Source organism: Grus americana, chromosome 2, assembly GCF_028858705.1.
Source record: "Grus americana isolate bGruAme1 chromosome 2, bGruAme1.mat, whole genome shotgun sequence".
Lineage (NCBI taxonomy): Eukaryota > Metazoa > Chordata > Aves > Gruiformes > Gruidae > Grus > Grus americana.
In genome coordinates this window covers 62,028,061-62,041,722 of record NC_072853.1, presented here as the reverse complement: position 1 = coordinate 62,041,722, position 13,662 = coordinate 62,028,061, and the positions used below count along the sequence as shown (strand labels likewise).

General features: G+C 33.8%; 1 protein-coding gene across 4 annotated transcripts in view; it reads left to right on the top strand.

Moving 5' to 3' along the window:
* RTTN (rotatin) overlaps window positions 1-13,662 on the top strand; it is an 85,235-nt gene that overhangs the window by 13,648 nt on the left and 57,925 nt on the right. For 2 of the 4 annotated variants that reach the window (XM_054817475.1, XM_054817478.1), the window contains exons 10-16: window positions 708-823; window positions 3,844-4,014; window positions 5,326-5,538; window positions 6,771-6,883; window positions 8,035-8,161; window positions 10,092-10,217; window positions 12,313-12,429. In XM_054817475.1, coding sequence (XP_054673450.1) covers window positions 708-823; window positions 3,844-4,014; window positions 5,326-5,538; window positions 6,771-6,883; window positions 8,035-8,161; window positions 10,092-10,217; window positions 12,313-12,429 — 983 coding nt within the window. The remainder of the gene's footprint in view (window positions 1-707; window positions 824-3,843; window positions 4,015-5,325; window positions 5,539-6,770; window positions 6,884-8,034; window positions 8,162-10,091; window positions 10,218-12,312; window positions 12,430-13,662) is intronic. The other 2 variants (XM_054817476.1, XM_054817477.1) reach the window with 2 other exon arrangements.

Sequence of the window (13,662 nt, the reverse complement as noted above, 5' to 3'; positions counted from 1 at the left end):
TCTGGGGACATTAGGGGGAGGTTTATGTTTGTAGTAAAAATGTTTAAGCTCAGGCCACGTTTCTTTGCAGCCCCATGTTCAAGCATAAAACTGTACAAAGTTTAAAAGTCACTAATAGACAGACCAGATTAGCCTTGTTGTTAAGAGATACTGAGTCAGAAGGAGCAATGAGGATGAATAAATATTAGCCTAAAAACAAGGGGGGATGATTGTTATGGAGAAAAGTACAAGTGGATAAAGTGGATATTCATCTCCTCACCTTTCAAAAGAAGATCTCAAACAAAATAATCCAGGAAGAAGGCCACTCCTGCTATACCAAAAATGCAGATTAGCAGGAATAGGTATTATATTACCTATTGGGTGGAGAAATAAGTGACTTTATTCTGAACTTCAAAGAAGTCCAGTAATCGGATTTACAGCTGTAATGGTTTATGTAGTACTGTAGGATTTAAGGAAATGCAGTCCGTCTTCAAGTATATGATTGCTTTAATCTCTTCTATTGTGATTTTGGCTAGTTGTTGTCTTTTTTGATTCAGATCTATTGGTCGTTGAGGGCAGTCAGCATTTCATTAGTAGAACTGTATAGGAAAATTAAAGCATCAGAATTTCAGATTTGGAATAATCCCTTGTTCCAAATGGTGTTTTCTGAATGTCATAATACAATATTTTGTCCATATATGAATTTATCATCTCATTTGTATTCCTAGGCAGTAGGAGAGTGACGATGGAAGTTCTTGAATTGCTTGTTGAAGATATGTTCCTTATTGGTGATGCTATTTCTGAAAATGTTTGGGAAGATGATAGTCTTTTTGCATTGGAATTGGTAAGATTCTTTAGGCTTTGATCAGCAGTATTTAACAGTCTGCTCCTATAAGCCTCTGACATTTTCTGCAGTGATTCATATACATATCTAATCTTCTGCTGAGCTACCCTTTTGAAAATCTTAAATAGTTTATTACTAGTTCTGTCACTGGCACACTCTTTTTATTTTAAATATAAGTTCTTTTACCAGATGACACTTGAAATTTCACCTCAAGAAAATAAGTAATGAATTTTGTCTTGTAGTGAAAAGCTGTTAAGCAGCCTTTGAGAGAAACACTTGTAGGGAAGGGGATCTGAGGGAAAAGTACTGTCTACAAATGTTGGAGACCAATTTGATGTAAATGACAACTTTCACTTTCTTTACTCCTTGCAAACTATCTGTTTATCATTAGGGAAGATAACTGTTTAGGTCCAAGACCAAAATTGTAAGATACATGGTATCCATTTCCTACACAGGATCTATAGATCCCTGCACAAATTTCAGCTGTCCTTAACTCTGTTGCTTAGCTGGGAAAGAAAGGAGGAAGCTTTTTGGCCCAGGAGAGATTCAAAGTGTTAAGGTGCTGTTGACCAAACAATTTAAATTGCTGGAAATACATACCTGAGCATTGTTACATATGTGAAATATCAAATTAGTGAATAACAGATGAAGTAACAATGCGCAACTTGCTTTTTTGAAGACAACCGAAAGCTAAGACATAAGCCAGCATGGCTTATGCATGTAACAAACATACCAGAATTGCAGACTGAAACTTGTCTAAAAATTTGAGTTGTGGAGTCTTAAATGCACATGACCTAGGTTAGAGTTCATGAAAATACCACTGAATATGAAACAATGGTATCACAATAATTATTAATTAAAATATTACTGCAGGCTTCCCTATTCTCTATTTTACAAACAATAATATTTATATTATAGGACCTAGCAGTGAATGAGAACTTTTTTCTTTGAATTTAGTGTACTGATCTGTCAAAATCTATTATAATTGATCAACATCAAGTCAGTACTGGAGATTCCTTGCAGAACACTAAGATCACACATCTAAGAAGCTTAATACAATCATTTGTCTAGTTGTTGTATGACCTGAATCTGTATATTCCATTGCATATAAATCTGTCAAACTGCAGTAGAAACTGTGAGCAGCATCACACGTACATCATATTGATTGCTGTTAGTAGGATAACGTTTGTTTCCAGGCTACTAACGAGCAAAACTGCGAATAAGTTGGGTAAATGTATACAACTATATTGAATTTTAAAGAAGGAAAAAAACCCTCCAATCTTTGCTGAAATAACTTTATTCCATTGGTAGAACTTTGACATTTATTAGTAAAGTACTTTTCAGATATAAAATTCACCTCCCATTGAAAGTTATGGATCTCCATCAATTTCTGATGCAGAGCTGGACTGTGCAATGCAATCCAATAAAGCTAATGTTGATAAAGCAATTGCAAGGCAGGAGATAAAACCCAGCTCTTCATCGTCCTTAGTGTTTGAGTAAATAAAAATAACTGAATGGACAATTTTAGGAAAAAATCATTAAGCTTACCTTTATATTATTTAGTACTACATCAAATAAAATGTCTTTTATAAGAAGTAGACTGTGTTTTAGAGTTTTAGGCTTCAGTGCTTAGAAAACATACTTCCTCTTAGTGTTTTTGTATTATCTCCAAAGGAAGGAGGTCATATGTCTCCTTTCTAGGAAACTTGAAAGCATTTCTTGCATAACTTTATTGCTTTATGTTTCTTTGTTTATCCAATTTAAAACTCTGCACGGGAATATCTTTGTGAAAAATACCTATTTAGGAAATCCCATTCAAAAATACTTAAGTTTGTAATTGTATGTATTTTACCCATGTTTTTATGCTTCCTTCCTCCCAAGTAAAATTTTTACTGTTTTCCAGTTTTGTCATGTGTACTTAAGTGCAGTTTTATTCTGCCATGTCAAAAAGTTAGATACTGCAGATTGCTGTAGCCCCGCAGCTTTTTTGGATCACTAGCTTTGAGACAGTCATCCCTCTTTCGGGGAGGAATAAACTTTTTGAATCTACTGTTGATTTGAGACTCTGTGGTCTTGAAGCAGAAGCTCTCCCTGCCTCTACAAACTATAGCAGGGCAGAGAGAAACTTACTTTTTTGGACCGCTGAAGATGACTATGAATTCTTTTCATCTTGCTGAATAATAACTTGTGTTGATAATTACTTTAAAAGACTCATTTGATTTAGCAATTTCTTCCTGTCATTTTCTTCAACTTCAGCTATGTTGAGTCAGATAAATAGTGCTTAATTGCTTAACAGTGATTATCAATTTCTAGAATTAATAAGCTAAATCTCACATGTGCTGTTGCCTTCTTAATCATTATTTGGCATTGCAAAACTGGCAACTGAAATTAATTCTACCTTTGTTCTAGTATCCTTAAGTACAAACCTGCCTGCTTCAGGTGACCAAATTCTAGAAACTAATTTTGTTTTCTCCAGTGTCGATGAGCTGGATTTATCCAAATGGTAGTGATTCTCGAGTAAGATTTTACATAATCTGAGAAATGTGCTGCTGTTTCCTTTGGGAATGAAAAGGCATAAAAAGCATTTGATGTTCTCAAAGTTTGGATTGTGTTTTTTTAAAAAAAATTATTTTAATTTTAAGGTAAAGCTTTATTAGCAGGTTCAAACCAGCTCCCAATTTTTCCATATTAAAAGTGAACTTCAAAATAGTTGAAATTCCAGAAGTTCAAAAGTGTAGCGAGCAGGAGTTGAGGAGGAGGAGGAGGAAGGGGGATAGTAACCAGTAACGGGTAATTACTGACCAAAGTGTTCAGAACTGCAATTGAAAGTAGAGTGAGGTTTAGAAGTAATGCACAGTTCTGGACAGATGACAGACAAAACGCTGTGTATTTTAACCATTTCTGCATTTTTAAATCATTTGGTATAATTGTATTAATGATACGTGTGCTATGTAAACACTGTAAAGGTACAGTAGTGCTTCAATTATTTCTAATGATTGTATTTCTGATTTTCTTTTCAGAAAGACAAATTGCTTCTGATCTTGGGTTTGCTTGGAGAAACCATATTATATCACAAAACCAATATAAGTGCAGAGCAGCCCGAGGTGATGTTGGTTCATCACAGAATGGCATTTATTAGTATTTCACTCTTCACTGTTAGATTGCTGCAAATACTTCTCCCTGTAGAAAAGGTATGCCATCACTAATTTTAAGTGATTGTCTTTTGGTTTTGCATTTTAAGAGGGGGGAAAAAAGTGGTGCCTTCCTCAGTGATTAGTACTGGGAGAATAGCCTCTGGACAGAGAAATTAATCTGATTTACATTGGCTGATGTATGATCACAGAAAGCAAATTTGTTCTTCAGTTATTGGTGCGTTCTCCAGAATCTTCTGCAGATTTCAAGTCTTCAAAAAATATTTTTAATACAGTTTTTTTAATGAGCTTTTGAATTTCAGTGTTCTTTCTCCTCCTATAGTGTTTTTTCTGGTATGATGCATGGTTTGCAAAGCTATGCTGCCCCCTGCTAGTTTATAGTATATGTGCAAGTAAGACTAAGTAAGACTAGAACTACGTAATGTTTAAAAGCATCACTCTTAATCTGATGGAAGATAGTAAGCAGTTATGTTTCATATATCGTTGTGATTTTAATTATTCTTTGCTTCCAATGCTCTTCAAAAGCAGTTCTGTTGTAGCTCTTCAGTTTGGTTGTGTTTTTTTTTTCCAGTTTATTGTAGATGTGGGGGTCTGATGTTTGGAAGTTTTTGTGAGATGGAAAGTGTTAGAAGATGTTTAAATCTGTGGGGGTTTACATTTTTTTGGATCAGTTTTTATTGCAGTGTCATTTTTAGACATTCTTCAACCAGAGTAGGAGATTTGATTTTTCAGTTGTAGGCATTTGTCACAAATATTAAGTCTTTTAATATAAATAGTATCTTGTACCTGCAAAAAAGTGTATGCATACTAATTTAATTACTCTTTATAAGTTTTGTCTTTATGTTCTTATGTACAAAATTCCAATTCTGTGTATGACAGGAGATGGAAAAAAAGTTACTCTGTTTGAGGTCAAAATTTTAATTGAAGTAATATTGAACACTTGCAGTAAAAAAAACTCTAAACAACAATAACAGAAATCCGAGTTCTTAGTATGTGATATTACTATGTGGAATTGTTGACAGCTTTTTATTAAATACAGAAATAATTGTGGTCTGTGTATTCTCTGCCATCTAGTGGTTTAGACAGTAAATTGATGCTAGCCAGTGGTGTGTCTGGTTGTTGGTGCTGTGGCTGGATCATACACAACTTTTGTGACTGTTTGCAGGTCTACCATTAGGACCGACGTGTAATGAACTCTCACTTTAAAAAAAAAAAAAAAAATTCTTCATGCAGAACTCATTTGATACGTGTTTCTTTCTCTAATTTTTAAGTAGCAGCAATAGTGATTGTACTGGTTGGTTTTACTGTATTTTCAGGCTGTTATTCTGACAGTTGTTTTCTTTTTTGAAGGCGAGTAAAGTTTTACAAAAGAGTTTGCTGAACGCTTTATTTCTTCTCTCTCTGGATGTGCCCTTCTCCTTGGAACACCCAAGCATTCATGAATCCGTTGCAGCCTATCTGGAGCAGATGAGTACTGAGAACTACAGTATTTATAAACAAGCTTCAGAAGCTGCGTATTCAATTGAATGCACTTGTAGCTTTATGATTGAAGTTCATAAGAAGGTATGGAATTTTACTATATAAAATATTTCCTGTAGGCAAATTTCTTTTTTTCCACTTCCCTTTCTCTGTGCTAAAAACTATAGTCTAGCATAGCCGAAGAAAATCCATGAGTATTCCATAGCATACACCATGTCGTTAATTTATATTTTTTTCACTAATGCTACTCATGATAGTTGTAAAAATCTTATCCTAAGTAAAATCAAAGAAATAAACACTTGGAAATTGGAAGTGGGCACAAGACCTTTTATAGGAAGATAAGTAAAAAAGAAGCAAATACTCTTACTCTATACAAAAAAGTATATAGTGTGTATGTATGTATGTTGTCCAGTATTTAAATAGTTCAGAAAACTTCAATTCCTGACTGCTTGGCAATTGTAGCTTTAATAAACAATTACTTCTAGGTGTGTGAGATTTGTGTGTTCACTTGGTTATGAAGACAACCAATATACTTTGCTTTATTAAGAGATTCTAGCATGGTACCGAAATATTCTTTGCCATTATCCAAATGGACAAGTAATTTTGCAAAATACTTGTTCCATAGATACTAAAATAAATTAATAAACAGCAATATAAATGTAGTACTATCTTAAGTCTGAGTTAGTCTATCTTTTATATAGACAGTTTCTGAACTTAAGCAATACTTTGCTCATAAAATACTGTTTAAAAAGTTAACTTTAACTTCATCAGATTTAAATTGCTCATGTTTAATGTATTTGGTGACCAAAAATGTGAAGACATATTTACTTAAATTTAAAAAAACTTCCTTTGTTAATAATAATAGTGATTTTTTTTGAAAGTTTAGTAGTTAAATATTTCATTATACTCTTCTCACATAAAATGCATACTGATTTAAAAAATAATAATTTGATTAAAAGCATAAAGTAGCCAAGCATGGGTCTATTCTTGGACATTTTAGAAAGTGTTTTGAACAGTTATAACGTTTATGCTATGAAATGTTAGACATACGTTATTCCCACTGAGTTTAATAGAAGTTTATTTGGATTCAGCAGCTGAAGGGTTTTCAGCTTCCAGGAGTAGGTTCTAAAATTTATTTGTTTGAAATCTATTGAATTTGTTAATCAGGTTAATTATAAACTGTGTGAAAGGCTGAACCAAACCCTAGTTAGTAGATGTATTAAATGATGATAAATTCTGAAAGATTATGCTATAACATTGCATACTTTTAATATTATTAATTCTGATAGTTTCTTTCTCTTCATTTTACTTCTCAGGGGGACAAGAATCTTTCTGAATTAGTAGAATTGGCAGATCAGGCCTTGAGCAGTCTATCCTACCATCAACACTTTCCGTTGCTTCATGAATGCATTCACATATGCTCAAATATGTGAGTATATTACTATTTAAAACTCTTACTTGAGAAAATACAATCTTTTTTTATGGATAAACTTTCCCAAGTAGAAACTCAACTTGTTTATTCCCTGTATTTGAACAATTGTTTTCTTTTAGCCATTGAAAGGTCTTTTTAAATAATTTGTGTCATTCTATAGTGAATTTCCTGAAAATTGAATTTCAGGTGCTTAAAAAACTAATGTTTTATTCTTTTCTATGTATAAGCTTTTACGATTTTGTATACAAAGTTACTATGTGATTTACAAAGAAATAGTCTTAAAACACTTTGACCTGTCTTCAAACTTTTTTTTTTAATTCCTTTGTTCCAAGTGTATTTGTGTAACTTTTATTTTACTTTCAGAAATCGTAAAGGACTTATTGTAGATGCTGCATATCACAACAAGGCATCTCATTTATTTAACAGCCAGTTTTTATTGTTTTTTAGATTTTTCCATGTCTCTAGTTAGAGAATTTTAAGTTACCCTGTGGTGCCTGGAAAAGTTCTGAATTGAACACTTAATTAGAAACACAAAATCTTAATTTTATACTGATTCAGAATTTGACTTTAGGGATTTTTTTTCAGAGGAAACTATATTTAAGAGCTGTCTAATAAGTGTTTTTAAATTATGAAACATCAAACCACTTTTTAGTGTTCTAATGTTTTGGAATTAATTATTATTTGACTGCTGTTTCAGGCAACAGGAAATTCAATTTTTAACTACCATAAACTTACTTTGAGATAGTGAGATGGACTTTACAAGAAAAAAATTCTGAAGGAATAGAATTATTTTTTTATGATTGTATACCATGATTTAAGGAGCCTATTGAAGCTCAGTAGACTCTTATGTTTTCAGATGAACATAAACGCTTCTCAGGCTCCTAATTTTGATGAGAGAATTTTGAAAAACAATGATCTTTCTATTTTTTTTATATGTGTAGGTAATCAAATGTGAAGATTGATACTATGATTTTGTCAAATATATTGTGATCTCTGAACTTTTGTCAATCAAGTCATTTTTCAGGATGTATACCTTTTCAGGAAGTATTTTTCAGAGATTATCCTGAAATTTAACAGAAAAATTTTTGTAGACATCTTTTGGTACTGTAAAATAAATAATAGTTAAATTATTTATTTTTCTTCTTTAGTTGGAAGTCTGCTGATGCAAACTCATTGCTCCAGGCTGAGGGTCAGAAGGTACTTCTCCGTCTATTGTCTCATCCTTTGCTAAATATAAAAACTGAAGCCTATCACTGCTGTTTGGAAGTGGTTAAGGTGAGACCTAATGCTTAATGCTTTTGGTGTTGCTCTAAATAATGTGTATTATAAGATTTCCTCAGTAAAAGCATTTTTAATGCAAATTCTGTTTACTGTGTTATATGCTGTGAAATGTGTATAGGCCTGGGCTTGTCGTTGGCTGTAATTTTTGGTGTTAAATGTACTTGGTTAGGAAACTTCAGGTACTGCACTTCAGAATGATAGGATCTCTAGAGGGGGGAAAAATAGTGGCTGACTATTTTATTTTTTAAAAAGGATTCTTAATAATGCTGGTCACTTTGGTTTTTTGCTGCTGTTATGCAGAAATATTCCTGTTTAATTTAACTTTTGAAAAGAACTCCAAGTGTTCGGTTTTGCGTGTCTACTAAAATGAGATTCATAGACTCACAGACTCATTTGTATGGGGACTTCTAAAGATCATCTAGTCCAATACCCCCTTTTGCTAGATCAGGTTGCTCAGAGCCCCATCCAACCTGACCTTAAATGTTTCCAGGGATGAGGCATCTGCCACCTCTCTGGGCAACCTGTTCCAGTGTTTCACCACAGCCATTGTAAAAACTTTCTTCCTTACATCTAGTCTGAATCTACCCTCTTTTAGTTTAAAACCATTACACCCTGTCCTATTGCAAAAGGCCATAATAACAGGTTTGTCCCCATCTTTCTTGTAAGCCCCCTGCAGGTACTGGAAGGCCGCAATAAGGTCTCCTTGGAGCCTTCTCTTCTCCAGGCTGAACAAGCCAAACTCTTTCTTTCAGCCTGTCTTCATAGGAGAGGTGCTCCAGCCCTCTGATCATCTTTGTGGCCCTCCTCTGGACTCGCTCCAACAGCTCCATGTCCTTCTTGTACTGGCGACCCCAGAGCTGGACGCAGTACTCCAGGTGGGGTCTCATGAGAGCAGAGGGGCAGGATCACCTTCCTCGACCTGCTGGTCACCCTTCTTTTGATGCAGCCCAGGACACGGTTGGCTTTCTGGGCTGCAAGCGCACGTTGCTGGCTCATGTTGAGCTTCTTGTCCACTGACACCCCCAAGTCCTTCTCCTCAGGGCTGCTTTCAATCCATTCTCCACCCAGCCTGTATTGATACTGGGGGTTGCCCTGACCCATGTACAGAACCTTGTCCTTGTCCTTGTTGAACCTCATGAAGTTCACGTGTGCCTACTCTTCAAGGACAGATTCTATTCCCTTCGTAGCTTTTTCTCACTTCGTGGTTTTTTTTTTGTTGTGGTTTTTTTTTTTTAAACCTGAATTTGCTTGTTGTTGTTTTGATTTTGGTTTATATGGATATTTTGTCACTGCCTTAGTTTGTTATAAAGATAGCCCAAGGGATAAGGAGTCTGAACTTCCTAAAAGTGTCACTGTACTCTATATAAAGAATGGCAATATCATATTCATCAGGTCATTTTAGGTATTCAGTAATATTGGCTCACTAAATAAAAATAATTTTTCTATTTTGATATAATGCTTTGCCATAATTCTTATTTTCTATAATGGATATCAGCTAAAGTTATTGTGCTTATAGCACAATTCACTAATGTATGAAGATACTTTTGTAAAAACTCCAAAAATCTCGTCTCCACTGAATGACACTTGTATCTTTTTGTGAGATTTTTACCTGCCTGTTGTAGGTTTTGCTTATTTGAATGTAATAACAAACAACATATAAAGCTTTTCTAATTTATTTCACTATTATTCAAAATAAAAACAAAACTATTTTGTATTTTGTGTAGCAACAGGAATTTTCAATCAGTGATCAATAAAGATTATGTTTCTTAGAGGACTGTAATGTTTAGCTTTCAGAACTGTAGTCTTCCAAACTGCATGGAAAAAGCTTTTCACTGGATGACAACTTCAGGCAGTCTATAAAACAAGATGTAGTAGTGGAGACTATCCTGAATTTTAAAACTAACCAACTTTATTTTTACTGAAGGACTGTTTAGGTATTCATAATATTGCTAAGCCTGTGTCTTCAATCTGCCACGGAGTACATTTTCTTCTTCATCCAAAAGTTTTATATGAAATCTGTACGTTTGGCCTTCAGGAAGATAAGAAAGAGGTACTGTGTTTAGTAGCTGTATTTATAAGTTGATGTGCATGCAAAGTAGGTGTTGATATTCTTCATGGTGGTCTGAGGCTTAGTTGAAGTTTTGACTACATACAGTTTGTTGTATGTAGAAAAGCCGTGATAACAGTGAAGTTTTAGTAAATGGAAGGATTTTTTTTTTTTAATGATGATGAATTCAGAGACAAAATAACATTCTATGCTTGGGATGCTATTAAATGTAAAAAAAAATGAAAAATGAAATAAGCTGGTTTTTTTAATCCTTTCCTGTAATATATTCAGCCCTAATAAAATGTGCACATTATGAAATAGTATGTATGATGGAAATCATGAAGTCTGAAGTCTTTGTAAAGGTGTATTGACCTCTGCAATATGTACATTGGTTGAGGAGCAAAAAGACATTTTAAATCTGCAGTGTCTTGGCTATAAAAATGTATTTCATCACTACAAACACATCTGTGTTTAAGTTTAATTACCTGAGTATTACAGAATTATTTTATAGTAGTATAGAATAGGTCCAAATTTCTATTGTGTTTGTTTACATGCATGAATGCTTAACATATATCCACTATTTCCTAGCTTACATATAAGCTAAATAGGGAATTTTGAGAGGGGCAAAAATTACTCATGTGATCTGTAACTACTTTATAGCTGATCTGCAATGTCCCTACAATCAGAGGGGAAAGAACATTGACTGACAAATTTTTATTTTTTTTTCGGCTTGTCTCCTGAAACAAGATTTTTTTTTTAACACATTACTGTGAACAATTCCATTTAGAAGTGATTTTTTTAGATGTTAGCATTTCAAAAGGAGAAGTAAAATATCTTTGATAATGTGCTATGTATTTGTATTTTGTATGTACCTTGTCTTTTCCAAGGAAAGCATTTATTTTCTTTGACTGCTCCCTTGGATGCTTTATTAAAAAGCATGTCAGTTTTCTCTTTCAGTGATTGGTCAAGCATAACAAATAGCCTTCAATTGATATTGAGTTTAAAAAGACTGTTGAAACAGAGAATGCGTTTTTACAAAATTATCTCATTTTGTTCTTTTTACCTTATAATGCATTCTTATTATTTCTCTAACAAAGTATATAATGAAGATCATATCCAAGCACTTTTTTTTTTTTTTTTTTTTTTCTTCCTGGATGTATATCTGCTACTTAAGTTTTCATAAAGCATCACTTTAATCTTTTGAGCATGTGACAATGAGAAGAATTTGAGAAGAACCTTGTATTCCAAGGTTGCGCTTAAGATTTGCCATGTGATTTTACAAAACCAGTCCCTTAAAGATAGGCTAGAGTGATATTATTAAAGAATATTCTTGTTGCCTGGGGAGAGAGGATTTTTAGCTCTGGCATAAAATGCAGGGTTTTAGCTGCTAACGGTAGGTGTTTTTACACTACGTAAGGAAGAATGAATTCTGAGAAACTGCATTTTTTTTTCCCTGTATTCCCATTGTAATAATAATATTAGCTTGTAAATACTTTCATATTGCCTATAGTATACCTTACATGTATACAGGATACATTAATACAGTGTAAGTGCTGTATCATATGCCTTTTTTCCTTTTTGATAAGGAGCTTCAGATGAATTCATGTACAATTTGAAATATTTGGTAACCTTAGTTTGACTGCCTCAAGAAAGTGAAGTGGCCATGTAACAGGCTTTAAGTCTCTTTTCGCCCTTTTCTTCAGAAGCATATCATAAAGACTGGGAATGAAATGCCCCAGAAATGTAGAGTCAGGAAATAAAAGAAACAGAATTTGTTTCCCTGCAGGATAGAGGGACCAATAGGTGTATAAGTTGATGTAATTATTTTACTTCAGAGAAGACAAACCAGAGTTCTAAAGGGAAAATGATTGGGTGCTATTTAGGCAGAACTATTTGTGTTCTCTCTGAGTGGCTTTTCTAACAACTTGATATTTAGTGTGACTGACAACTTAAAAGTAGCATTCTGCAGTGACAATATTTTGTCTGTAGATCCTTTCTCTTTGAGACGTTTTAGTATAACATTTCCAATTACAGCATTGACAAACTGACCTAGACACATGGGCAGTTGCATTAGCTTCTTTTTTTTGTTATTGAGCAGGTGAACTCTACAGCCAAGGCCATTCTGATGCATCTGTTGCAGGGACGATTAGTAATGGCAGTATTGACTTGGAACAAGTTTATGGAGGCCCTCTATCCTGTCATTCCTGTTTTACAGGTACTTCTAAGTGTTTTAATCTGAATTCGATGTATGAAATAATGTAAAGAGCAACACTGTCATGTTAACAAACAGAACATTCACCAAAGTGGCAGGTGGAAGATATCTTAACAGTAATATACCTACAGACTTATTTTGTCAGATGTCAAATGGAGACATGTTTTATAGGGTTCTTAATGCCAGTCAAAGTTCTACTTTGAATTTGTAGACAAATTTTAGTCTGGTATTACTAGAATGTAAAACTTTGAAATGTTGTAGTAGAAATCTGCAAGTACTGACTGGGACTTAAATGGTTTGAAGATTTGAGTGGATAATCCCAGTATAATTTAAAACATGGCATACCTTTTAAAGCTAGTTAATTAGAATGTCCCCTCTGTCTTAAATCTGAAAATTGTAACTCCTTAGTGATCAAGTTTTCTGATCAAGTATGCACTCAATAAATAGCAATACGTATAAGCTGTATTTTCTGTATGTTTTGATGTTTGTTTTTTGGTTTGTTTGTTTCCAATGCTGTAGAAGTATTAACAGTCAGTATTATCCTTAGACCTTCGTCTTCATGTCTGTAATAATGTGCACATTTTCTTTTCATTATCTTTGCTGTTGGCTTCATCTAATGGGAACTTTTGCCTTTCTCAGTCTGATTTTCAGCCTAATTGCTCCATTCACATTCTTTATTGTTTTTTCTCTAGTGCTAAAATTTTCCCTTCTATGATCTGCCTATAGTCGTCCAGATTAGATATTTTACTGCACCTATCTGATGTTTGTTTTTCCTGATGTCTGCATTTTTGCCTTATTTCTGTCTTTTATTTAACTTAGCTAATACCTCCAAGTATACTTTTGTCTTTTTTTCCTCCAAAAATAGTCACTTTTGATAATTATACCTACTCACTGCTATATATTAATTCGTTGCCTGCACCTCAGTATTACTATAAGTTGAAAAAAAGGCTTATGTAACTTAAGACCTTACATAAACTGCCCAAAAATCAAGGCATAAAGGGGGAGAAATTGCAAATAAGATAGGCCATGAAATAGAAGGCTCAGACAGCAAAACATGCAGAGGAAATACACTGAGAACTTGAAAGTGGTGAGAGAAAGGTTACTTCAGAGTCAGCTTGTCTGTGTTACATGTGTATGTAACTTCCATGCATAGTCAAGATTAAATAGGTAGGAGTTTAAGCTGTAGGCTAAACATGTGAGAAAGAACTTATCCCTGCTCTCATTTTTGTGAGTGGA